This window comes from Pholcus phalangioides, unplaced genomic scaffold (assembly GCF_987345545.1).
Source record: "Pholcus phalangioides strain wild (caught in Gottingen) unplaced genomic scaffold, Ppha-v1.0 ptg000009l_1, whole genome shotgun sequence".
Classification (NCBI taxonomy): domain Eukaryota; kingdom Metazoa; phylum Arthropoda; class Arachnida; order Araneae; family Pholcidae; genus Pholcus; species Pholcus phalangioides.
Genome location: NW_028301602.1, coordinates 30,182,434 through 30,210,295, shown reverse-complemented (window position 1 = coordinate 30,210,295; position 27,862 = coordinate 30,182,434). Strand labels below are relative to the sequence as shown.

Genomic DNA, 27,862 nt, shown 5'->3' with positions numbered 1-27,862 from the left:
ATACGGGACACTCAGTTTCAGTTTAAAAAATTTAATGAATCTGTAAAATTTAGTACTTCGAACTAAACCCTAGAAAGAGAAATAAAAACTTCCACACCTCTTCCAAGAGAGAGCAAAGGAAACAAACCTCCATTTCCTTTGTTCTGACTCTCCAAATGTTTCCAAACTCTCCGTTTAGCATGTATGACGTCACAGATGGATGATGAACAAAAAGGTTTTTGGCACATGTTTGACTTGTCTCTAGATGTCAATTTTTTTCTTTTTTTTCTCCATAACAGTTCAGAAAACCAAAATTATGAAACAAATGCCTCACGATCTTTATCACGAATCAAAAACCATTTTTGAAATGGAGTTAGAGCATTCAAAAATAAGACGTGCATCGTGATTGATCCATTTCGATCTACAGAGAAGCTCTGAAAAGGAGTAGTTGTTTTTCCTCTGGCCAAGTGATGAAGCAAACAACTCTGGCACTCGAATCCTCTTTCATGTGGCTGCGAAATTGTCGCGGAGCCGTGCAAATCCCTAATTCTTGTTCTTTCGTTGTTGTAAGTTGACATTTTTTCATGTAAAATCATTCCACATTTACGATTAGATCTTCGTTTCGAAGATTAAATCTTTTAAGATCTCGTGTGCTATGATCATTAACTCAGTTTTAAGTAGCATCGCTTCATGCCACGTGTTGTGCTATGGTACTGCCGCTATATTATTGTAACTTGTATATTGTTGGTAAACTACGGTATCCGTACCACTAAATGGCTATGAGAATGATCAGATCTTCGATATCAAAACCATTTCTTGTCGCATCACGTGTCGGTACCCCACTGAATGATCACTGGTGTTTATATGTGTGAATTGTGTTAGGCTTAATGTAAACTCAAACATGGCCGAAAGCATGCTCTGACATGTTAATCGCGTTAGATATTATCCCGTTATAATCTAAGATACGTTGTGTTGCTCCGCTTTTTCGAGTACTTTTGATGATTCTATTAATTTTCGATTGAAACCTAAATGGTGTTATAGAGGGCGTTGCTACAGAAGTAGGTAGTAGCCCGAGGCCTTCTTCCTTCCTATGTGTTTAAACATATGTTGATAATCTCAATTTTTATGTATAAGATCGTTGATTGTTCAAATTTATATGTATTGCTCTAGTAACGATGTTTTGTTTGTAAAATTTGTGTTTTTTTAAGTAATGTGATATCCATGATGAGCGTTTTATCTACTGTTTCCGTGCATTTTTGCTAACACTGGCCAAATTTGGCGGTATACTTGTTTAACACTATTCTCATTGGCCATGATTGGGCGTTATACTCGAATAACACGCTGTTGTCGGACCCTACAACCACTCATACATGCAGTTCTGGTGAAAACCAAAAGTTTTCTAATCTTTGTTATTGTAATCCCTGTTTGGCGAGGGAATGCTTGGTACAAATCGCCACAAGCAAAAAAAAAAATTGGACTGGGTTTCGAAGTAACAAAACAATAGTTAATTAAGGGACAGCTATGATATAATCCCTTTTAAACAGCTTTGGTATTAGGGGCAACTTGGGAATTCTTGGCACCAAGCATGTCCGACAAAAAGTCGCGAAGGAGGTTGTCGGATACTGCGGGGCATGCTGGTGATTTCTTTTCGTGGTGTTACAATGTAAAGCATCCAGATGCTTTTAAATAAGCAACAGCCCTTCCTGTTGTTTAAAAATAAAACTGGATAAAGATAAACAAATCAGGCTATAAATAAAACTCTTGTTTAAGTAATAAATTGATCACTGTAAGCAGAAAAAGTTATAAATATTAAAGGTACAACAACTAGCGCAATTACATTGGTGACTTATTGTCGGGGAAAAGGTTCCGCTAGCATGATTCTGAACAGGGATTCCACTAAGAAATTGTGTTGCGTTGGGTTTGTTGGAATAGGACACACAATCTAAATGTAGTGAGTCGGTAAATCTAGTGATCAAATACATTCTTCTATGGCTAAAATTTCACCTTGAAATTTTAGTTTGCCAAAAAAAAATTTCAGAATTTCTTTTTGGTTGGCCGTTTTTTTTTTCATTTTCACGATGTTGAATATTTTTGGCGAACAAGAACATTCTGTGTTATTCAGTAATTTGTACAGTGTTGTGATCGATTTTAGATCTGTTTGAATAGGACCCACCTGGAATCAGTTTTTTCAATGAACACAAAGCAGGTTTGCATATCCACAGATAGATTAGAACCTTTGTAAGGCGGCCGTACATTGCAAGATCGGCGTGCAAATCCTGCAATAATACCTTCTGGGGTTTGTTTCCCGAGTTTTTTGGACTCATTATATTGTATTTGTTTGTCTTGTTGTACAATATATTACTTTTTAGTTTAGTTCATAATTAATCACCGGGAAATTGTTTTGTTAAAGTGTATTTACATTAAATTTCAGTTTTTTGTCATCGTTTATGGTTGTGATGAAATGACGTCAATCAGAAAAGTGCCTGTAATGTTTGGTTACTATAAGAATCACAGATTGGCACACTGCAATTGACGATGAAGGAAGGAGGGTAGTGTTTGGAACAGCTGTCATATAATCGAGAGATTGCCGGGGGTTTTTTGGCACCAAACATCCGAGGACTCAACTAGGATGCCAAAAAATATTCTCTGGCATAGAACGCATAACAAAAGTGGGAACCAAACCAACGATAATTTTATAAATAATAGTATAAATTAATATTGTCAGTATAAAAGAAATACAAATCTGTATTAAAAACTGGGACTTTTAAATAATAAACTGATATGAGACAAATAATGATCACTAATATGTTGCTGCCAACTTTTACCCAACGCTTTTGCGATTTAAGGAAATTTTGGTCATTTTAAATAAAGTCCTGGTATTTCTTAAAACCACGCTAAAATGAAGGCATGACAAAAAATAATAATAAATACAGGGTGATTCGAAACTCAACATACAAGCTTTAAAACAAAACAGAATCGTATGGCAGGGGTGCAAGAGCTGCGCCGAAACAGTTCTCTTGCTACATGGTACGCCAGATCCCTGCGCATTTGCTCCAATTCTTGTTTCTGGTTCGCGGAGGTACCGCTAATGCACTGTAGTGCGTCAAATACCGGGAATTTAGGAAAAAGAGGCATGAAAATTTTGTTCACGGGACGCGTTCTTTCAGAGACACTGAAAAAAAATACGGAGGGAGAAACTTTAATTTTTTTTTTTCACTTCCCACCATCTACCACAATCGCGTTATGCAGTGACCTTGGAAAGTAGTTCTACTACCTTGAATTATAAAGTCCTATACTGTTATTGGTTAACCGGCAGGCTATCAAAGTCCCTGAATGAATATGCTGAATTTTCCGATTTCGGAGACCGTTTTTTCTCCTGCGGGTTATATACTGAAAATTACGGTTATTTCGCGGCTGCCAACCTGCGTTCTCAGACCGCATACATCGAAAAGAGGTTTGGTTTACTCGTTAATTTACCGACATTTTTCGAAGATCATTGGGAAAAAAAATGGGATCTGTTAAAACTCCAGCTAAAATATTCATAGTTTCGTCATCTAGTCACTATGCGGTCGTGTGATTATCGTCGGCAGTTGCCGATCGTGGCAATTTCATATTGCGGAAATCCGGATTTGGTGAATACGGGGGTGGCTCGAAGAAAACAATTTCTACCCATGCGGAATCTGTTTTTGGCGCTACTGGCGGCTTTTTTTTTTTCTCGTAAACAAAGCTTTTTTCAAATCCACTCGGCACCCCTCCCAGAGCGGCGGCCAATATGGCCACACAGTCCACCACTGCATTGGTGGGGTAGGGGCATGCTCTTAACTATAGTCAAAGGAAGGAGTTTGTGCTAGGAGCATGTGCTCATTTTACATAACTTCTGTGAGATACCTTTTTTATATTAATGTCCTACCTTTCCCAAACATGTTGTTGGAGAGAATGAAACGTTTGCACTCCCTCTCGTGCATTGCTGGGATGGTACATTACTCCCTCACGTATTGCTGGGATGTTGCTCAACATTGTATCACCAACAGAACTATTAATTATGTGTGATGAATGGGGAATGTGTGACCTGAAACCCCAACCTGAACAAAGAAGCAGACATGACAACCTAATAATTGCTGGAAAAACTTTATTTATCTATATTTTACACGAGGATAGTACGTGTCCATGTTGAGTTTCACAACAAGTGAAACTCAACTTCTTCTGATTACATGCAGAGAGCACGCTACAATTTATGAACATTGAAATGGCGGCATGCACACAATTTATGTATGGTGTAGTTGAGGGCAATGGAAGGGCCGCAGCACAGTCATATGCCGAACAGTACTTAAACAGGTGTTCGTCACATCGCCAAGTGTTTGGAAATTTGCACCGTAACTTGTGTGAATATGTGACAGAGCGCATACAAAAATAAAGCATCACTTAATGAAGAGTTTTTCCACCCATCATTAGCTTGTCGTTTCTGCATCTTCGTTTATCTTCCAGCTAGAAGATTTTATTGGATGGAAATTTTTATTACAGAACATTGTGTTTGCGGTGGGGGGGGGCCGATTCTCGCTATATGTCATTCGAGATGATTTTAGAAATTATAAGAATTGTTCATCTTGATATTGAATTTTTGTCCTTTGCCCAATGTTAAGTGATACCGCTGTTCTGTTAGTATTCTAGAAATTTTGTGTTTTGTTTACCCTGGTTTCATTGAGAATTTCATCTGTTTTCAGATATGATCCATTGTACGTATCACTGGTTGGTGTCGATATAAGAGTTGGCGAAAAGGAAAGCAAAGGTATCAAATTTTTTTTGCATGTCACAAATTTTTTTATTTCGCCTAACAAAACAGAAATATCTTGTCTCCATCACCACCCTCTCAAATAATTTTAAGTTATTGGATGTTCGTATCATCCTTCTATAGTCCTATCAACTGGTGCTAGGTTGGGTTTGACAATGGAAAAAGATGTCGCCGAACAATAAATAGTATGTCGTATATTAGGAATTTACCTGTCTTGTGTTACTAAATGTGTGGGGTTCCTGTTTAAAAGGGGAGGGTACCACCGCAAGCAGCAAAAACAATCAAGATTTCAATTTTCTTCTGCCAAATCTCGACGAAATGTTTCATTTTGCCAGCAAAAGAGCTATTCTGCAAAAAGAGGGTGTTAAATCGGCAGTGATGTAGTTAGATAACGAATGTTGAATCTACATCAAATTTGGGTTTGTGGTAAACATTTTCATCTCCCAATCTCGGGAAAATAGACTTTTTGCCAGAGAGTTTTTTCCCCTTTGCTTCTGTTTTTTTCTCTCTCTCTCTCTCAAAAATTTTGATTGCTTCCTCTCCTTCCCCCCTCCCCCAATGTTTTTGAGGCATGATGACTGTCATTCTTCTCAATCATTATTTTGCCATGTCACTTGGAAATGTTCGGTTTCGTACAGGGCATGAAAAAATCATGGTTTTAATTTACTGACTGCTAATTAACCCTAGATAACTAAAAGATTACTACTGTTTTTGGGTAGTCTATTAGATGAATGTTTAGTTATCTAGGTGTTGATTAAAACAAATCTTGTTTTTCTTTTTCATATCACCTACTTGCTTTTTTTTTTGCATCTAATTATAAAATTTAATTCAGTTTTCAGTTGGCATCTCGTCTTCTGGAGGACTTTCTTATGAATGCCAAAAATCTGTTTTATGTAACATGAAAGGTTGTTGAGTCTGAATTAACTTGGATTAACATTTGTCTTGTAGAGAAAAGTGTTGTTATTCATGAGGGCTCTTTCCCTCCCTCTTCAATGAAGTGAATGCCTGGTGGCAACTCAATATCACACATGTGGTGCAGATTTCTTGTTTCACTCGATGTATAACCAAAGGACCATTTAGTATCAACTAAATAAGAAAACATTCTATGGACAAGATTGTTTCTTGCACAGTTCATGCACATATTTACTGGGGTGGGAACTCCCCCGATGCACGTGCCTGGTATGCAAGAGGATCCAGGTTCGATTCCTGGAAGAGACATCACTTTTCTTTCCAAATATGTTTCGGCATAACATCCAGAAAATTCAATTTCTCAATAAATGTAAGTAACTTCCAAGCACATAACTCTGCATAATTTATCAGAGAACATTTGAGTGACCACCACGTGGTATAACACGTTGCAAGCGAGTCAGAAATCCAGCAGCAGCAGGTTGTGGATTAGTAGCTGAAGTTCTCAGGGGTGGGAACTCTGCGCCAAAACTAATATCTTGCACCATCCTGCTCCAATAGCGTATTTTCGCATTTTTCTGCTCCAAATAGCAAATTTCGCTTCAGTATGCCCGGAATTTCGGAAAGGACGCCAAAAGTTTTTTTGCTCCTGCTAGCCACGAAACGTTTCTTTACGAAAAGAGCGTGTTTTATTCCACTATACTTCGGCCCCTGATCTGGCTTTCCATTGCGAAATCCCGATATTGTCCGTGATCGTGGAACTGAAGATGGTTTGCAGTGCCTTTCAGCTTTAAAGTGCAAATTCGAGTGTTTCCGTTTAAAAAAAAAGTTGTCACTGGAAGCAGCAGAAATTACTGTAGTCGATTGTCATTGTGTTAAATCCCGGTGTTTCATGAAAAAAATTGTCATTCCGGGAGTAAAAAGCGCATGTCCGCCGAATTACGAATGTTAGTTTAGAAACTTTGGCGAATAACGAGTGTTAAATCGCCAATGTTGCTGAATAACAAGCTCTAAATCGACAATATTGCCGAATAACGAGGGTTAAATCGCCAATGGTGCGGAATAACGAGCATTAAATCGCCAATCTCGCCAAATAACGAGTGTCAGATCGCCAATCTCGCCAGATAATGAGTGCTGAATCGCCAAACATCGAGTTGATACTTCCGAAATTTTCTCCCATTTTGCAACAATTTCTTTCCAAGTATAAAAAATTTTTTAGCTCATTTGAAGTGCTGCTGTTCAAGGCAGCAAATAGTGTCCCCAGTAAGCAAAAATCATCCTAAATAGATGGGTGCAAAAAATTTTATGACAGCCGCTCTTTCAAACAAGGTGTCAAAAGCCTAAAACACCAAAAACAAAAATCAAGCTGATGAAGAGAGAGTTTCATAGCAAAAGACAGTGCAGTTTTATTTTGAAAAGGGTTGAGGGTTAACGAAAATATTTTTGTTAATTTCACTGCTCCGATTTATAAATATCTGCTCCGAATCCCACATTTTGCTGCTCCAAAATTGCTCCAAATCCAGAATTTGCTGCTCCAAAACTGCTCCGAATCCTGAATTTTGCTGCTCCGAAATGGACTTAGTCACTTCCCACCCCTGAGTTCTTATAACCGTCTCATTTGCATATTTCCACCGAAGTTGCTGGTACCAGTGCCACCTATTGGCTGTTTTTTAATGGTTTTTTTCTTGTAAAAAAAAATTCTTGTGACCTAGTGATGCCAACCCTGCAAACCGTTTTTATTTCGGTTATTTTTCCAGTTTTTATTTATTAAATTTTCTACGGACTTATGTATAATTCTAACAATAAGATCTAGGATATATATCAATATATTGGGAGTGAGTGAAGATCTGCAGCATATCCAGGGCTTGATACCTGCTCATTTTCCAGTCCACTATTCCTTTGAAAATATAAATAAATGTTGCCATGGCAATCAGCATGCCTATAACACAAATATACACCCAGTTACATATTGTGATTTGGAAGATAAGTGGCCAACGAATACTTTAATAATGCCCTTAGCGAGCAGAGAGGGTCTTACACTATAAAATTTTTACAAAAGACCTTTTATAAAACATGAAAAATTCAACCAATAAGCTTATCAGTTACATTTGCTCGAATGTAACATATTAGCTTTATTAGTTGGATTTTATCAAAGTTTTATAGTATAATACCGGCCTTAAATAGATAATATGATCTTAAATAAAGACAGGTGTGAAAAATTTGTCCAGAAAATATGGCTGTTTTTTTTTTTTTTTTTTTTTTTTTCTTTCAAGATATTTTTTCCCCATTTTTGTTTTCAGTCCCAAATATGGTTGATTCAATTTACTTTTTTCTTGTAATAATTAATTTGTTGCTCCTAATTGGATCCCGTCCCTGCATTTGTTATGTGTTTCTAACTTGCATGATGGTGTTTAATAATTTATACACATTTACAGATTTAATGAGTTTTTGTAAAAAAAAAAAAATGTGCAAAATCGATAGCTTTAGACTGGAGCAGACTCACAGTCTGAAGCTTGACAGTATTTATGTTGATACAATATCTATTATTATTTACTCTATGTCGCCTGGCAGTGGAGTAGTTAAGGAGCTAGCCTCTTGCTGTGCAGGTCTGAGTTTGAATTCTGGTTTGAGCATGGATGTTTGCTAACACTAACAAATTTTCTAGACAGATGATCCGTCCAGGGAATATGTGGGGATACTAATTACAGCATAGAATTCACAGCTTTACATAAATAACTTTTCTGTTTCTTAATCAGGGGGGGGGGGTGCCTATAGTTCGTTTCAGGTTAACTTTGCAGTGGAGAGAAAGGTAGAGAGTGTTCTCCTCCGCCGCAAAATAAAGTTCCCATAAATCGAAGTTTTATGATGATCATTTATACAGAATATTTCAATTTTTTTTAATGATTTTGTGAAAAAGAAAGGAAAAATATCGTTTTGAACCGATGTTTCTTCGTTTGAAATTTTTAAATTAGAAAAAAATATTGGTTACTATTATCCAAAAATCTGTAGCAACCACAACGACATTTTCGCGGTATCCTAGAAATCGTCCATACCTTACCCAGGCCGCGCATCGATACATTGGTTAAGAGGCTTTTATTGCAATAGCAACGAGTCATGAGGTTTCCTCGTAGCTTCCTCTCCACTGCAAAGTTAACCTGAAACGGACTATAGTGTCACATTGAAGTGTGCTTATATCTGAGTTTAGCTCTCCCTATATTTTTCTGCAATTTTTTCTATGCACAAAATCTAGAAATAGGGCAGCTTTCTTTCTGTGCTGTACCTACGTATTGAGTTTAGGTCTACATTTGCACCACACCACCAGCAAAGATCTTCTATATTTCTTTCAATTAAGAACTTTACCACAGATCAATAACATGCCTACCATACCAGGTTACTTGAATAAATACCTGAATAAAGGAAAAACGAAATTTTAATCTTGTGATTTTGGTGTACCCTGGTTCAGTCTGAGATGAAATCTAATAGCCACACACACAATATCCATCTCCTTTTGACAGTTTAATTAGTTTGAAAATGATTGGTGCCCTGACATGTCTCATATTGTATTCCATTTTCTTTGTCTCTTGTATTTTCGGTACGTATCCAAAGCATGCGAAATAAAATCTAAACTTTTCATGTGGTAGTCACAAATACGAGGCTCTCAGCAACGTGAAAAGGTCAAGGAAACGTGCAAATGTTCAATCAAGGCCAGGGAAAGTTTCTGTAGGGGGTGTTAAAATTTTGCCGATTAATATTTGAATTGCAGTCAACCCTCCTGGTGCCGCTGTGGTGGTCGAGTGGTCATAGTGACTGACTCGCATAACGAGGATCTGGGTTGAAATGTCACTGTTGCCACAGCGGTGGTCATCTGAAGTTGGTTTTCTCCTGTTCGCAACTTCAAGGCGCGAATGCAAGCCTGTCTCCCCGTTACAAAGTCTTGCCGCAGAGAGCAACAGGCCTACAATGTAACATTCATTAATTTATTATGCTTCACTCGTTGAGAAAAACTCAGTTTAAAAAATTGATTGCAGATGGCAGCACTGCACATAACAAACTACACAGCAGGTTTACTATACATACACACACATTCCAACATGTACCAAGTTCCGCAGAGGAATATGCTCAAGGTGCACGTCTGGTTTAGTAGTAAACCCCTGGATGCACAAAGCAGCCTAAGTGCAGAAGAAAACATATTTCATAGAGGTCTGGGGTTACAATTTTTTGCGACCGAATTTGAATTATATTTCATCTGAATAAAATCGCCACTAGATACAGCTCTTTTTCTTCATCACATGAATCAGCAGGTTGTTTCAAAGTTTACGATGCTTGCACTATTTGCTTGTATTGAAAATAAAACGGACACTCCAGGTTGTATAAAATTGAGTGGCAAATGCCTACCTGGAGGGGGGGGGACTTTTCTTTAATTGATTTCTTTTTTTATTATTATTATTCACAACGAATATTAAAGTTTATCTGGGGGGGCTTCTCCCTCCCCCAGCAGAATCTCTTAAATTTTTGGACACCAAATGTTATCGCATCTGAATTCACCAAACAGTCAACATCAATTCGGCCTCTCAGCGTTTGAAATTGGCAAGATGAGTTTAATCTGCTTTGATTGTGTGTCAGTTTCAGGCCCAATGGGTATTTTTTGTCATGATTTGATTGGGGAGTAGTAATGACAGGTAATCGCACCTACTAGTTAGTGATGGTTGATGACATTAGGTGATGTCACATTTTTACAAAGGGAAAAAATTCTTAAATTTTACTTTTGTTGATGAAAATTCCCAAAATTGTTTTTCAAAAGTTTCAGTTTTTGTTATTCCTGAGAGATGGGAAATTCAAGGTAGTAGTCTTTTTGGGAATATTCCGTCATTATAAGGTGATTATGCCGAAATTTGAATTTTGTTTCTCTGATTGAGAGTATTCTTTTTTGATATTCTTCTCATTTTACATTGAGAAAAACATTCTTGTTCTAAAGCGAAGGTCTTCAACCTTTTTCCCAGTCGTGAGCACTGCCTGTACCCATCATCAGAAGAAGAGCACCCTTACGGCAAGCTTGACATGTGAATGTGTGAAAAGATGATGAGATTTCAATCTTTGAATGCAATTGCTTCAAGATCGCACAAAGTCGGACGTGAGCACTCATTGTGCTTCAGGGAGCAACGGGTTGAAGATAAGTTCTAAAGTATATTTGCCTGAAACAATGTTTTACATTCAATGTTTTTACTTCCATTGGGCCCTCAGCTGACTGAAAATGTTTCTACAGTTATTCTCATACAAGTGTTTTCTAGTCAGAAATTATTTTTCCTAAAATTCTTAGAGATTGTTCTAAGGTGTACGTCAGTTTTCTATTTATTCTGCTTTAGGTAAATATTCTGCCTCCCATCTCTTGTTCCCATTTTAAGTTTGCATAAAGTTGCTGAAGCACCTTAATTTAATTGTGATTCTATTCGTGAATGGGAAATAATGCTGCGCAATTCAATATTAGCGTCTGATTGTGAGACTTCCACTGTATTATACGTTTTGCATTTTTGATTACAATACAGAGTAGACTATTATATTTTTCACTGTACATATATTTTTTTGTATTTTATTTGCAGGAGTTTTGCACAGTTCAAATTTCTAGAGAAAGATGCCACTTGCCAAGGATTTGTTGCACCCTAGCCCAGAAGAAGAGAGGAGGAAATGCAAGCTGAAGAGGCTCGTACAACATCCTAATTCCTTTTTCATGGATGTGAAGTGCCCTGGCTGTTATAAGATCACCACCGTCTTCAGTCATGCTCAGACGGTGGTTCTCTGCGTAGGCTGTTCTACTGTTCTTTGTCAGCCCACTGGCGGGAAAGCGAGGTTAACGGAAGGATGTTCATTTAGGAAAAAGCAGCAGTAGAGATAGATGGAATTGTGTACCATCTTAAGTTTCTTTTGACATTTGTGAAATTTTTTTGTGTAATAAAAAACAAGTTCCACAAACAAATGTCTGTTTCATTTCGTGTGCATTTCTCTCGCTGGCTCATAAAAAAAGTGCCTGCTGCATAGTGTTTTCTTTAATGTATATTTTGGAGGAGGGGGGGCGGGAATCAGTACTGACTGTTGTATTATGATAATACTCTTGGGAAAATGACATTTTATTTCATATACTATCATTATTGATCTATACCCAGAATTCTTCAACCTTTATCTAGTCGTGAGCACTGACTTTACCCATCACCAGGGCCCATTTTAATTGAAGAATTATAACAGTTGTATTTTCTAGTTGATAGGTGACAGCAGAGGTTCCTGTTAAATGACATTGACATTTCTCATATGTAACTGGCTATATTGTAAATATAGGGTGTTTATACCGTGTATACAAGTTACCTTTACGAGTTTTACATACGAATGCATGGAAATGGGGTGGTTTCATTCCTTGAATGCACAATTTGTACAAGACTTGAAATGAATTTTTCACGAAGCTCTGAATTTTCTTGTCTGGGTAATGCTTGCTATGACAAAAAAAAAAGCCCACACCTGAGTAGCTTCGCAGTGCAGTTACAGGTCTCGGAGTAACCAGTGGATTTCAAGGAAGTCGCACCTCACAGTTTGAGGGAAAGCTGCCAGAAAGTGGATTTCGTTCTCGCGAACCTTTTTATCAACATTCCAATCAAACACCTTGTAAAAATTGCATTCAAGGATTAAAATCCCGATTTCATACATTCGCATGTCAAACACCGTAAGGCGATGAACACCTCTTTTGGTGATGGGTACATGCAGTGCTTGCGACTGGAAAAGGTTTAAGACTTCTGATTCAGTACGTACACATGCTCAACCCATTGGCTTGCGGGACAGATTTGGCCCTCGATCTCGTATCAGATCTTGTAAAAAGTGACCTAAGCGATATATGAACATTTAAATGACCCGCACGCAGTACGTTTACATATCACTTGAGTAACGTGCAGCACAGTTCAAGATAAATGGCACTCGGTGCCTTCTTAACACGTAGGCCCTCACAAAAATGAGATCCTGTTGAAATTTTCCAGAATTTACGAGGTAGGACTTCAGAAGAACCACTTAGCCCGGGGCCCATGATGCTCTTAAGACGGCCCTGGGAGCATTTTCAAATCAAATGATCCGCGGCACATTTCCAGGGCTCTTAAGTGGCTCGCAGCATATTTCCTGATCACTTTAATGACCTCTGGCACATTTACATATCAAGAGACCAGTGGCACATTCTCGGATCACTTCAGTGACCAGCGACCCATCTGCAAGTCCATCTCTGCCTATACATTTAAGAGACCCGCGGCGCTGTTCCAGATCAGTTAATTAAAGTACCCCGCGCTTTCCTGAAAGGTGACTACTCCCGTTTTAGTAGTTGCTAGGAAATTGACTGCTTTAAACGAAATTCTCACCCATGCGTGACATCATTTCGGCGCCCCCTCCGGTGTATAAGCCCCCACCAGTTGAATGTACCTCCCAAGTAGTTGAAATGCTCCAAAAATTAGTTTTTTTCCGCAAACAGGTTGGTAAGTAGTCAAAAGATCAGGGCCGCAACTAGTGGGGAGCAGGTGGGTCTTGTGCGCTGAACCAGAAGGGGGCGCCGAATTCACCCTTTAACTGCTACTTGTACATTACAAGGGGCGCCAAAATGCCGGCTTGTCCCGGGTGACAAAATATCTAGTTGCGACATTGCAAAAGAGTACCAAGATGGTGTTTTTGAGCGTGTTGAGTGGCCTTGAGAAAGACCAGATCAGTGGGTACCAATAGAGAGATACCAGGTCGGGGTAAGTGGCCAGAAGAATGACGAATAAAGTGTGCAAGCAAGTGAATCAAGGTTTATAGCAAGTGAATGGCCTAGAGAACATGAGAATCTTGTCAGCGAGTGACAAAAAGAGTCACTTTGATAGCGAGGGATCAGGTCCATTGGTGACCCCTCGGTAACCGCTAGGCTTGTTGGTTGGATTTTTTTCAAGGTTTTGTAAAAGATCTTTTATTAAACTTTTATATAGTTATTACTACATATTATATATATTACTACAAATATACTTTTTATATTACGAGAATTAGGCCTAGGCTTGGATGATTTTGTCAACTACCAATAAATGAGTAAAAATAGAATTTTAAAAATATTTAAAATATTTATACGGTAGCCTATTGCACATAAGAAATGTCATTGAACCGCAACCTCTGCTGCCACCTATCAACTAAAAAACACAACTGTTATGATTCTTCAATCAAAATTGGTGGCCAGTTTTCGATTAATGTGCGCAACGGAAAAACACTATGATACGAATATATCATAACATGCTTTGAGAGAAATAATATTGATTAAATCATTTGAAATTTAAGCAGTTGTTGTTTGTGTAATATAAAAAAAATTAATTTTACGCGCAGTTAGCCATCCTTGGTCATTCGTAAGTGCGATCAATTTCTAATTTAAATAATTTGTGTAGCCCACGGACGGCAAAACCATATAAATCCGCCTCTTCCCACAAGTTGTCAGCCACCTCGTTGGGCATTTTGCCTGTTGTGGCGTTGTATTTGTATAAGTTCTTCAAGTACCTAAGAACAAAGAGTATTTGAGAGAGCAATTATTTCGGCCAGATTCCCGTGATTTTAGGCCCATAACTAGGCTGGGGGCAACCGGTTCGCTGCTCCAGGGTTCCGAACCAAATGGAGGGGGGTCCCACAAAAAATGTGCACTTATTTTGGATAGTAATAACTCCAAGGTTGTCGTAAGAAAAAGCCCGCCCCGACAAGCCACGCGTGATTTGATTTGATATCAAGAGAGATTGCACTGATGGCAGCAAGAGTCCCGGGATACATTTCTCAGACGTTCATTAGCGCCTCTGCATTCGTGGCATTCCGCAACCATGTCCGAGTACAAGACTGGAGCTCCCGACTCAACAATTTCAACTCGATCTTCCAAGCCGAGATTTTTGCCATTCTCCAAGCGGTCCGCTTCGCTTCATCATGCTCTGAACCTTCTATGATCTTCACTGACAGCCTCTCTTCCCTCCACGCCATATCAAACCCGTTCAACCGAACCCAACTGGTGAACGACACTCGCAATACCCTCCTCCTGCACCCACGCATACGCCTTTCATGGATTAAAGCCCACCAAGGATTTAAAGGCAACGAGGAGGCCGACACCCTAGCAAAAAGCGCCACGACAGCCACTTCTGCCATCACTCTCCCGCTGCCAGCTTCGCGCGCGAAGTCACATTTTGCTTCGCTGGTCCTCCGCAGGTGGCAACTCATATGGAATGCGGAGGAGACTTCCACCAACGTTAACCTCATTGTCCCAACGGTCTCACGTGGTCGGGAGGTGTGGTCAAGGACGAAAATCATCTTTTACACGGAACATGGTCCCTTCCCGACGTACTTGAAGAGGTTTAAGGCCTCGAATAACCACTTCTGCGCCTGCGGGGGAATCGGCGATCTCCATCACTACGTTTCCATATGTACCCTTACGGAATCGTACCACTCCTTCTTCTTGGGAGACTGTAGCGTGCACCAATATGCATGGAAACGACGTATGATGCGCAGCCCCTTCAACTACAACAAAATTGCTGCACTAATTAACTTCTTGGAAGCTTTTTCGCACCTTCTACGTCAAGATACCATGTCTGACCCCCCGTCTAGCGACTCTGACAGCGGAAATACGGATGATCTTGACCCGCCAGTTACCAGATCACGCTCCACCGGTCAACATTTTATGCTGGTGTAATCCGAAACCCCTCAACGAGATGCGATACGACCAACTCACCCACTCACCACACCCAGGGCTTGTGTAAGCTCCTGATGTCGACGCCGTAACTATAGGATCACATGTGTATTATCGTGTGTATATAGTGTGTATTATAGGATCTCCTGTACATTTTGTATATTTGTATACTGTTCTTTCTTGCACTATTTTTTTTTTTTTTTCATCATTTTGGAAATCTTCACAGCACGGGCACTCTGCTTCGCTCAATCTATTTTTTTTTTTTTTTTTTTTTCTCTTTCTGTAACCGTCGTAGAGGGACGGCGCGGTGTCCCCCCTTGGTAAAACTTGGCTCTCCAGCTTCCTGGATGGGAGCGCTCTCTAGCAACGGCTAGATGGGAGCCATCACTCTCTGGCAGACGGCCAGCAGAGATGCTCCCCGGCGCAGACGGCCCGGGTGGGAGCCTAGGTCTGGGGACGCGCTGCTCTGTCACCTTTCCTTTTCTCACATATATCTATCCAAGAATCTTGGACTCGTGATGGGACAGTATTGTCTTCCACGGTTGTGTCCATTCTGTATGGCTCTTGCAGTCAGATTTTCTTTCACTCAATGAACGGTCTCCGGCGCGTCTCCAATACGTTAGAGGTTCTCACGAATATTAACGTGGAGGCGCGTCTGGTCTTTCAGACGTTCATTAGCCAGTCGACAGGTGGCGCTAGGAAAAAAACTTCGAGTTTGGATTTAATAGGTAAACGGGGAGGAAGACACTAAAAAGCGCAAAGTTCGAAATCGTATCACGACCATGAACATTTTGTAGTTGTGACTCCGTGACGACCAAATTCATTGCGCGCCGTGATTCCGAAATGTGCTCGACGTGAACTCTTTGATTATATACAACCGACGGGATTATTGATCGATTACATTGCTGTGTGTACTATCCGAGGAAGCATGGGTTGCACTAACGCCGGTCATAAAACTTTTCTTGTTGTATGCAACGTAGCGCTACTTGTAAGTTTTTGTTTGTTTTTGTCTCTGTAATTTATTTGAATTTTTCTTTTTAAATTCCCTCACGTGATGAATTTATTTGGTCGGTTTTGATTCGCGAATTCATTTATTTGTAAATGTGGTGCAAACTGGGTTTTAATCATCATAAATAGCCCCCCCCCCCTGAAAATTTATAACAAATGTTTTAGTTGACGTTGAAGAGACGCTTTTTCTGGCCAATGTCCGAAGTCTAGTGTCATACATATCGGAATGTCTAGTTCATACATGCTCAACCCATGGTCCGCGGACCAAATATGTCCCTCGAAGTCATCCAGTGTGGCCCGCGATCTCAAACCGAATTTTATAAAAATGAACTGTGATACATTTACTGATCACTTATGTTACTTGCGGTGCAGTTTCGGATCACCAATGTGATTTACGGCAAATTTATAGGAGACATGAGTGACCAGCGGCACATTTTTATACATAACTAGAGTCAGCACATTTAAGTGACTCGCGGTGCAGTTCCGCATCGCTGGCCCCCAGCTCACTTAAATAGCCAGCGGCATTACAGATCCCTCGAGTAGTCCGCAACACATCTCCAGATCAGTGAGGTGACCCACGGTGTACAGATAGATCACTTGAGTGACCCATGACTCAATTCTATCGCACTTATAAAACCTGCGGTGCATTTAAGTAGCACGCGGTGCAATTCTGCACCACTGGCCCCAGAGCCAGTTCTGGGCATTTCTCGAGTGTAAGATTTTTTTGGTTACAAAAAATCGCCTCCCCCGCCCGCGTTGTTCGCAGGACTCTAGGTCCGGCCCTGACTGGCACACAGTACATCCCCAGATCACTTAAGTAACTCACGGCGCATTTCTTGATCACTCGGTACGTTTTTTTCAAAACAATGAAGTGGCCCGCACTCTCCTAACGGTTGAGCACCCTTGGTGTAGTTCTTACATTGGCCGATCAATCACCGAATGTTAAGCTCAGTGGTTTTCAACCTGGAGTACCACGATATTCTGAAAGGCGGCAACTGGTGAAAATCGGATAAAAGGGCAAGCTCTTTAGGCGGAGGGGGGGGGCACTGTGATGGGAAAAAAGGGGCCCCCTGGTCATTTTATTCCCGAGTGAATTGCTGTGAAGATAGCCCCACCATTGTTGGGCCCCATGTTTGACAAGGCTTCAGGTCGGGGGGGAAGGACTATTCTTGTTTTTTCACGCTATAAATTCATTATAGAGACGCTCATGAAAAGTCTGGCCTGGGGGGCTAAAAATCCCAGTCTATGGACTCTGCTGCTGTGGCCGTGGTGGATAGACCCCCATTTGAAACTGGAGTAGGTGGTACATAGGAAAGAAACGCGTTCGAAAGGAGGCGTCGATCCGGACCGATTAATTTTTATGTTCGTGGGATCGTCCCGTATTTTACGGAACAAATTTTTTCAATTATATCGGGCTCATGGGAGGGGCTATTATCCCCAGTGTCTTTTTCTCATAAAATCGGGCCTTGGACAAATATGAATTTTTTTTTTTTGGCCCTTATGTTACGACCAATGTCCGAATTTCGGTCTTGAATATGAAATGAACAGCCCGTAAATATCGATCCCTTTGATCGTTAGTTGCCATAGCCAACCATAATTATAAATTGCCAAAATTATCACAAAATATACGTCAACTTGGCGATGACTTAGAATCATAGGGATTGATATATGGGAGCCGGTCAAAGCCCGATATTCGAACATTGGCCGGGTCAACTGGCTGATTCCAGGCTTTGTCCGTAGGGAGCCTACAATAAAAAAAAGCCCTTTAGATAGGCATTATAACTACGACTTCTAATAAAAACCAACCTTAGTTCTTCAAGAAACGCCCTTCATAGACTTGGCACCCGTCGAAGTACTAGTTGCGGGCCGCTCACAACAATCTTGGACTGCAAAACTCCCCCCTTCTCCGATAATTATAAGTTACGGCCCTGGTCATATCGATACCCGATTTCCGTTCATCATGACTCCCACAACCTGCAGCAGGGTCCCCCCCCCCCCATAATGAATTTATTCCGTGAAAAACCAAAAAATAATAATTGCAAGTGGATCAGATGACCCTCAGAATAAAATAGTGACGGAATTTTTCAATCGGATGGGATCCGATCTGACAAATTATGATCTTTACAAATTTCACGCTTTTCAACAGATCTTTAGTTTATGGTCTTTTTTTTCATTAAGGATCTTTTTAAAATGATTCTTTAACGTGTTGAATACAGGTGTGGAAGTTGGCATAATGGAAGGAAATCTCACAAAGTCAGGGCCGTCTTAAAAAAGCATCATGGACCCCCCGGGCCAAGTGATTTTTCTGAGGCCCTACCTGGATAATTCTCGAAAAATTCAACTACTCGTTTTCGTGAGTCTCCCGGGCCCATACGTTAAGACGACACTGCAAAAAGTAACCATATGTCCCTTATTTCACTTGGACAGAACCATTATTTTCTTATATTTTTTGCTCCTGGGGGGGAAAGTGTTCATTCTTCGGCCTACATCTTTCTGGAATAGTTTGTTTCTAGAAAAATCAAAGCACTTTTCACGTGATAAATGTTCAGTTTACAGGCCTATCGGTGCTCGTCCTGGGAGTGAAGATGAAAAACACTTTGGGAGTGCTGATGTTGGATCAAGTCGAAATGTTCGTGAAGGTCTCGGAGGCTGTCATTGCGACGGGTTTCGTCGTCGCCCTCACTGGGGGCAGTGGTTTCGTCGGTGGTTGTTACGAGATATTCTGGCTCATATGTGTGGTAAGTCATTCAATATTCAATAATATGGGAAAGCCAGGAAAAAGATTTTCGAGAGGAACAATCAGTTATACATATTGTATTAGAACCTGATTATTGACGGAGAGCATTTTCGCAGAATCGCTTTTAAAAGTTGTACACTTGAGACATCAATGTACTATTTTAAATCACTTATAAATGTTGGGTTTTTTTTTTTTTTTTGAAAGCATTTAGGAGGGCTAGGTCTTATAGTCATTATGGAGTTTTCCGTTGGAGTCACTCTCCTGGTTGTTAAAAACATGGTGAGTACATGCTTTCTATATAGAATGCGATTCCACAAACTTCATGGCACAGTTTGTAGCATTTTGTTCCGTGTACGATTTCATTTACAGTAGACTTTCGCTAATCATAAATTCGCTAACATATCATTATCGAAATCGCCGGATTACTGGAACTTAGTTGAAAATGCCCATTTGAATTATACAGTAGACGCCGCATATCAGAATCACGGATATTATTGTCATTCGGGTATATATTGTTTTGACTTTTGCAAAGTACGGAACAGACTAATATCAAAACAAGGAAAAAAATTCGTTTATAGTTATCGGAATTGTGTTACTAAGGTTTTTTTTTTGCGTATTTTGACGAAGTTGAACCAGATTTTCTTTCTCGACAAATTATGGTTTTCCACCTGCAAGACTGTTAGGTGGTCAGAAGGTGTACCCTTTCCTTGTTGATAATTGTTTCCATACTAGGTTCAAAATGCCCTATTTTGGGCAGTATTAGCCGCTATAATCCAACGCATGAAATTACATTTGCAGTGCCTAACACACAAAAGCCCATTCCTTCAGTTCTTGGTCAGTTTCTTTCAGTAGACCTAATTCAGTTACTCGGCCGAAAGACTTTTCTTAGGTTATCTATGGAACTTGCCGAACATTAGAAAAATTATCAGAATTCGTAAAATCACAATTAATAATTATCAAATTCGATGGTTTTATTTTAATTTGGCTCATAATGGCTGAATAATACTATAAAACGAGTTAAGCTTAAAGTAAAAATATCCTGCTTTAGAATAATATAGAAAGGTAAACGGCAAGATTGGACATTTTCCAACCAGTTGTGTGGTGAAGAAAAATTCAAGTCCCGTTTTCATACTCCCTTTCGATAAAAGTGGAGGTATGGTCAGCGCATTTGGTTTTGGATGTCTTTGAGATATAGTTATCATTCGTTATTTGTTGTCAGAAAACCAGAGGCCTGATGTGATCTCATTAAGCGGCGTGCACTGTATGAACTTCTGTGCACAGCCATGCACGCAATGACATTTTTTTCCCCTCTTCTGGGCCTTGAAGAAAAAACACTGGATTACTTGACGTGCGGATTAGCGCACGACCGGATTATCGAGAGTCTACTGTATCACTATCGATATTCGAATCGAATATATGGATTTTTTTTTTCATCCCGTAGATCGAGAATTTGATGGAAACCTCCCAATGTGGACCTGTAAGTATATAATAATTTGATTGCCACGTAAAATAAGTTATTGTATTCAAAATTCACTACCAGGCGAAAATGTTTGTTTCTTAACGAAAAATAATCGGTAAGTAATTAAGAAATGTACAGAATATAAAAGAATATACACTTATGCAGGCTTTTTGCGCATTCATGGGAATGCTCACGTTTTCCATGCATTTCGAGTGGTACCTACGCCTTTGAAGAAGTATGTAAGCCTTCTACGCGTTTCCAGGGGCCGCAGTGAAACTTCGATGTAACGATATTCTGCGGACCAGCAAAACTATCGAGAGAGATCGTTATATCGAGAGGCAACGTTATCAAGTACCATAAAATTCAGTTGCAGCTGCTATATTTTCTAAACCGGCGTTCGGTGTTCAGGTTGTACCAAATAGCGAATTATTAGACGTCCTCGGAAGAGCCAAATAATGTGACGAATTATAAAATATATTGAAAGGTATTTCGAGCGAAATAGTGGTTTCAAAATATCATTATAGAGGGGTCTGTCGTGGTGAGGGATATCGTTGTATCAAGAGTAGTTTAGCATTTGAGTATAGGCGATTCAAAACAAGATCTGAACAAAATTTCGCTGCATCTCTTGTTATATCCAGTATCGCTGTAGCCAGGTTCCACTGTACATGAAACGTTGGAAGCATTATTCTTTCAACGAGAAACCCGCCTTTTTCCCACAAACACTTATGATCGATGAAATATGCAATATAAACATAGTAGAGTCAAATCCCGTTATAACGAACTCCAAGAGACCAAAGAAATCACTTCGTTAAAACGAAATTTCGTTATAAAGGAATTCCAGGTCTTTCCAATGTTCCTATGCAAACTTATCTGGGGGATTAGAAAAGGGTTCGTTAAAACGAGATTTTCACTATAATGGTATTCGTTAAAACGGGATTCGACTGTAATTGCCTCACTTGAATGTTTTATGTTTTCCTTTTTTTTCCCCTGCAGATTTGCTCCGTGACACTGAAATCGATTATCATGGAGTTAGCCATGCCTTCAGCTGGTCTCCTGATGACTGTAATTGTCATGGAAGTAAGTTATACTTTTTTCTGGGCTATTTTCCATAGAACAAATGATGAAAATTATTTTTATTATGACGTGTATTTTTTCCCCCCTCAGGCTTCAATGATCTACAGCGCCGTTAAACTTTTCTTTTATTTCCGGGAAAAGCCGAAAAATGAAGTTTCTGGACAGAGCCCGTCTGCTGCGGTCCAGAGCGTTCGAATGAGAAACGGTAAAAACAAATCGTTTTTAGTTCTTTCAACCGTGTAACGTACAGGGGATGAGATATCTCGTCCCTGTGTTGGGATGAGGCGACGCAACCTCTTTATGAATCGCAGAAAATTTTGATTATTTAGCTTTTTCTTTCCAAAATACTTTTACAAAATCTAAACAATTCTCAGTAAAAAAAAAGCCATTATGGCTAAGGGGCCGTTCAAGTATTACGTCAGTAGTTTTTTTTAGCAATTTTTCACCCCTGTCATCAAGTCGCCACGACTGACCTCCCCTCCTTGTCAGCAGAATTCCGTGAGCTCTGCCCCTACCTCCTAGTGCATACTGGGATAAGAGATGCACGCGAGGTGGGCGGCACGAGCGCCCCCCCCCCAGACGAGTGAAAATGTATTGTTTTTATGTAAAAAATATTTTTTGAAAAATTCCGAAGAAAATACTTTTTTTATATGCATTATAAACAATTTCTGTTAATTTCAATGCTATTTGATGGCTAAGAACTCCAAAATTTCTCTAAGAAATTGATTGTTACCCACCCACTAAGCGCGAAGATTCGGTTCACGTTGTCGCTCACGAGCACTATGTGCTTCTCGAAACACCAAGAGTGCTCAGTGCTTGTATCCGATTTCGTGCTAGCGAACACTTGATAAACGCTTCTATTAAAACAATATGCAAAATATTCATTTGAAATTTTGCAGATTTCAGGCCTATGCCAAAATTGCCGTCAGGGGTGCTCTTCGTTTGATGATGGGCATATGCAGCGCTCGCGACTCGACAAAGGTTGGCACTTGCTCTGAGCCATGTATGCTCGTCACCTCAAACCTAATTTTGTAAAAATGAACTGAGCGGCACATTCACAGAAACCTGCGGCGCTGTTCCAGAACACTTAACCATATTTCATTGAGAAATTTAACCATCGCAAATTGACGTTAGGCTGGTCAAATTACAATGAAGCTGGTATAAAGCCAGTTGTGGATACGGATGGTTTCGAGATCGCCTCCTCTCCACGAGCCAGCAATACAGTGAAAATGAGTTAATTCCCGTCACCCTAAGTCCTTTAGTGCCACGCGCGTACCTGGAGTGGCCACCGATAGATGGCACCTTCATTTCCCAACCAACTCCACTGGTTGGAAATTGCCGTATGGCGACATATGACCGGAGTTTGTGTGCGGTAAAGTAGTCCTTCAGTCCCTTTAATTTCAACGGAAAAATCTCCAACCATTACAACCTCACTCATAATTACAAAAGGTTATGGCAGGTGGGTTTACGTTAGGTTCACAACACTGGCACGCATATTCCAACATCTACCAATTCGTTAAAAGTTCTGCAGAGGAATGTGGACGAGGTCCATGTATGGTTTAGTAGTAGTCCTTTTAATTCGACCTCCCTCACATATAGCCATGGATCCCGGCTCCTTACGGAGCTCAAACTCTAGCTCCACGCAAATTTCCTAGATTCAAATCAAAAGGTTATTAATTTGAGATCACAGTATAAACACGACAGTCAAGATATACTGCACTGGGGACTTGGGCTTTCTTGTTTTTGCCTTGTCGTAACCTCTTTACAGTCACGGACGAAATATATCGTCCAAACGCCTGTGGAATACAATAGTTCTGTTTTTTTTCCCTCGCCATCGCAAAGCGTTATTGTAACCCTACGAACCACCCCCCCCCCCCCCGTTTCTATACTACTAGTTATTTCCCCGCATATAATGTATCTTTCTACAAAATGCATGAAAGAGAACACGTAGGAAGAGAAGGGTGAAAAAAAAAGAAATTCTACTGTATACTTTTATCTAGTATATAAACTGTTTTTCCTTTTTCTTTCCTTTTTTAACGTGTGGTTAGGTTAGGCAACACCATCTATAGCAGGCGGCCTCCACACAAAGCTCGTGACGTCACTGAAGGTCATCTCACCTAAAGCCATTGGATATAGCAGGCCGACGCATGCGCCATCTTTACTTTTTGAGATGATTTTCAGTGACGTCACGAGCTGTGGAGATCGAGTGGTCAGAGGCGGACTCGCATGGCGTTCGAGCCCCACAGTGGTGGTCGGGTGATTATTTTTTGTGGTTCCCAACTTCGAGACACAAATGCGAGCCGATCTCCCTTTTAAAAATTTTCGCCACAGAGAGCAACAGTCGATACAAATGTAATTTAACCATTACACCACGTCTGAAATATAGATGGCAGCACTGAAAAATCAATAATTACGCACTTGGACTGTTAGGTACACACAGTTCTGACACGAACTCGCTAGTTAGTAAACCGCCCATATAGGGCGACAGACCTGATTTCACTCGGTTTGAAAAGAAAAAGACGTCACGAGCTTCGCACTTGCTAGGGATGGTGTTTGGTTTGGATACAAGGTTACCACATTTATCACTGATTCCTCAAATAGAATTCTATTCATTCAAACCGAGCACAACTCTGGTCTAAAATAGAAATCCAAATTTGTTGCCAAAAACTTGTATGTGAAGGAGTTAAGGACTACTGATATCTGCATGATTATCATGACAAATATTTTCAATTATGGCACCTGGAAACCCTACAAATTTCTCCTTTTCCTACGAAATAGAGAAAAAAAAAATGTGTGTTCTCAACTGTAATCTTTCCCAACATTCAATCATCTCTCGTTGTAATTTTTTTCCCCTGTAGTGAGTTCCAGCAGAAATTCCAGGGGAGCATCGATGTCCACGTTCCTCGAGCAGCCTTACGTTCAGTATTCGCCATCGTTAGGCTTCAACGGCCATCAGAACCATCACCGGACGTCTGTACATGATTACGAGGCTGATATCTTGAATCAAGCACCGCCTCCACCTTATTCCGAAATCAATCCGGACATCTTTCCAGCTCGATTCAAGATGCGTGATGGGCATGCCTGTTCTCCTACCTGAACATTTCTAATGTTTTAAAAACTAATGTCTCTCACCGGTAGTAACATAAATTTCCCTTTATCTAACATCACGTTATTTAGTGAAGTATGTACTCTCTAAAATTTGCGAATAAATGTGTGCGTGACATGGTTGGATTCAGTTCGAATCGTGCCATTCCTGAAAATTTTTAATTGTACAAAAACATTACGTGAGTGTATGAATACTTAAAATGCCTGTTAAATAAAGTGCTTTTTTTTTTAGAGAATAATGACTTCTAATTTTAACGACATTTAAATTCACTCGTTTATACTCAACATGCTCTTTTGTAAAAATCATTGAGGGGGGTGAAATAGGTGCCAGAACCCAACAATAATTAATGAACGTACGCTGCAACGCACCATATGCACCCTTTCTTTCAAACCGAGCACAACTCAGGTCTATCACCATTTATGGGCGATTTACTACCTGAGTTGTGCCGGAAGTGCAACTGCGTGTGTACATGTAGTGTTTGATTTTTTTCAGTGCTGCCATCTATGTTTCAGAAGGAAAGAGTGTGTTATGATTGAATTACATTTGTACTGTTTGTAGGTCTGTTGATCTGTGACGAGACTTTTTAAAGGGGAGATCGGCTCACATTCGCGCCTTGAAGTTGGGAACCACAGAAAACCAACTTCAGCCGACCACCACTATGGCGACGGTGGGGTTCGAACCCGGGACCTCGCGATGCGAGTCCGTTACTATGACCACCATAGCCGGAGATAGACTTGGAAGTCTGGGGGAAACATGGTCAATTCATATATAAGCAAATACATTAGATCAGTCGGCTTTAACTTTGACGCTGGGGGGCACCCCCCCGTATATCCAACCATGCTGAGTCCCGATTAACACCAACTTTACTTTTTTAATTATTTCGGGGCCTCGGCCAACCTAAATTCGCTTCGGCACAACGCATCCCTCTCCCTACAAGGACATTCATTTAAACCGAGCACAACTCCGGTCTATCGCCCTAGGCAATTTACTACCGATTGAGTTGTGCCAGAAGTATGAGTGCCCCGCAAATATCCTGGGTGCACGAAAACGATTATATGCTTCACACAAAACTGCCTCGCGGCAGTTGGCCATATGGTGCAACTTTTGCCCTCCGAGTAATGTGGGCAGTTGGGTGGTGAGGCCAGATTTTGCTCGGTTGGGCCGTTACCAGTGCAGCAAATCCTGTTCTCTTCTGACTCACTGTGTACCGTCTGTTTCAGTGGCGTCGGAGCCGGGGGTGCTTGAGCACCCACGGTAATTTGTGACATGGATCCGAGCACCCCAGAATTTAAAATTTCCGATATAAAACTAAAGACGAGCACCCACAATTTCGAAACACTTTCAACGCCCCTGGTCCGTCTTGTTCCTGGGTCACCCACTCCTCGGATGTGGTTCTACAACCCCCTGGATGGTGCGGTCTTATGAAGCTGCTCTACATTTTCGAGGAAAATTTCCGTGTCTTAATTTTCGGAATGATTTTTCATCCCGCACCATTCTTTCCTCTAGCTGCGGAAGTGGCTTCATCAGGTGGTATTGTTCTTTTGCATTCCGTGGCGTAGTGCAACAGGCTTCCGCATATGCACTTATCGTTATTTGAGACATTGAAACGGTACCCGACAAGGTCTCGTCCTCAAAGAAAATTATGAAAAAAAAGTATATTCTCTCAGAAAAACGCAAAAATAAAGTTGGCGGCGGAGTGCAATTATTAAAGCCGCAAAAAATAAGTTGGCTACTCATAGCCTTTCGCGCTTTTTGGAGATGTATATTCACTTTATACCTAGCTTTTTTTTTTTTGTTTCGTACTGTACCAACGCCGCCTATAGATAAGATTTTACCTATACAGGGTGTTGGCTGAATGACCACTCTAGGGTTGCGGGATTTTTAAATTCATTCTTGGCCTCTATTTGCGTTAAAAATAGATACAATAGAACCCCTCTTCTATGGTCAGATAATTTCTTCATAAGTTTACATTTCAAACACCTGATTAACGGTCAACACTTTTACGAATGAAATTTTTTTTGTCCCGCGTGTCCACAAAAAAGTATTTAATTTTTTTTTCCTTTCATTGACCCATAATTCCGCTCACTATGGAATACATTTCTTTCGAAAGTAGGGTGGCATTTAGAGGCGCTTTCTGCTTCTAATTTTTATGGAAATATCGTTAAAGCAACTGCCCTCCTTCGAAGTATTTTTTTTGTCAGTTTTGGATAAAACACGTGGTTTTTGTTTGGATATAAAGTTCAAGAAAATATATTATACATAAAAAGCATTTAAATTGTTAATTTCAATAGACTTATTTTGTGACCTTTAGGAGTAGCAATAATATTTATCAACTATAGCTTTGCCAATTCAATTTATATTTTTCTAAAAAAAATTGCCTTTGTGAGATATTCATTTTCCCCACATACGGGGTGATTATAAAAAAACTATCCCGACATATGGGCCCCTAACTATCATACCATTCACAGAAACTGAATGAAATTTTGGCATAAGGTATTTGAGGTATGCGCTCAAGAATGATATGGAAAACAACAGTGTCACTAACAGTTACAGTGAGAAAATTTCGAATGGCAACACCAAGTTTTTTGTATTGGAATGATCTCCATACTGAAAAACACTATATAGCGTTGGAATGGCACCTGTAGCACGAAAATCCCCGGAGCTAGGCAAGGAAAAATTAAAAAGGACTTTGCCGTGCACCAGAGCATTAATGTTCGTTTCATTCGTTTCTTCGGCTGAGATCCCAGCCTGATTAGTCCTCCACAAGGTCATGTGGAAAATTTGTGAAACACTTTAAAATGCTTTATTTTATGCTGCTTCTCTGTCGTTATTGGTTGTCCTCACTTTTAGCCTATCTACCGCCGGTGATTTTCATGCTACAGTTGCCGTTCGAACGCTATTTAGGGTTTTTCACAATGGAGATCACATTCCAATACAAAAAACTTGGTGTTGCCATTTGATATTTTCTCACTGTAACCGTCAGTGACACTTGTTTTCCATATCATTCTTGAGCGCATACATCAAAATACCTTATGCCAAAATTTCATTCAGTTTCGGTGAATGGTATGATAGTTAGGGGCCCATATGTCGGGATAGTTTTTTTATAA

At 40.1% G+C, this 27,862-nt stretch overlaps 2 protein-coding genes across 3 annotated transcripts; both read left to right on the top strand.

Moving 5' to 3' along the window:
- Positions 1–409: 409 nt before the first annotated feature.
- RpS27 (ribosomal protein S27) lies at positions 410–11,645 on the top strand. Its single transcript, XM_089235950.1, has 3 exons — positions 410–545; positions 4,701–4,765; positions 11,272–11,645. Exon 3 carries the CDS (start codon positions 11,304–11,306, stop codon positions 11,556–11,558), a length of 255 nt encoding a protein of 84 aa, XP_089092076.1. The 5' UTR covers positions 410–545; positions 4,701–4,765; positions 11,272–11,303; the 3' UTR covers positions 11,559–11,645.
- Positions 11,646–16,131: 4,486 nt separating this feature from the next.
- On the top strand, positions 16,132–24,990 carry LOC149082678 (uncharacterized). 2 transcript variants are annotated; one of them, XM_089236893.1, is made up of 7 exons: positions 16,132–16,359; positions 18,929–19,117; positions 19,321–19,395; positions 20,558–20,593; positions 21,569–21,652; positions 21,740–21,854; positions 24,508–24,990. In XM_089236893.1, the coding sequence occupies exons 1-7, from the start codon at positions 16,300–16,302 to the stop codon at positions 24,744–24,746; spliced, it is 798 nt and encodes a 265-aa protein (XP_089093019.1). In that variant the 5' UTR covers positions 16,132–16,299; the 3' UTR covers positions 24,747–24,990. The 2 variants fall into 2 exon arrangements, with proteins under 2 accessions (XP_089093019.1, XP_089093020.1); XM_089236894.1 differs by having other exon boundaries at positions 16,173–16,359; positions 18,936–19,117; positions 24,508–24,988.
- Positions 24,991–27,862: the final 2,872 nt, after the last annotated feature.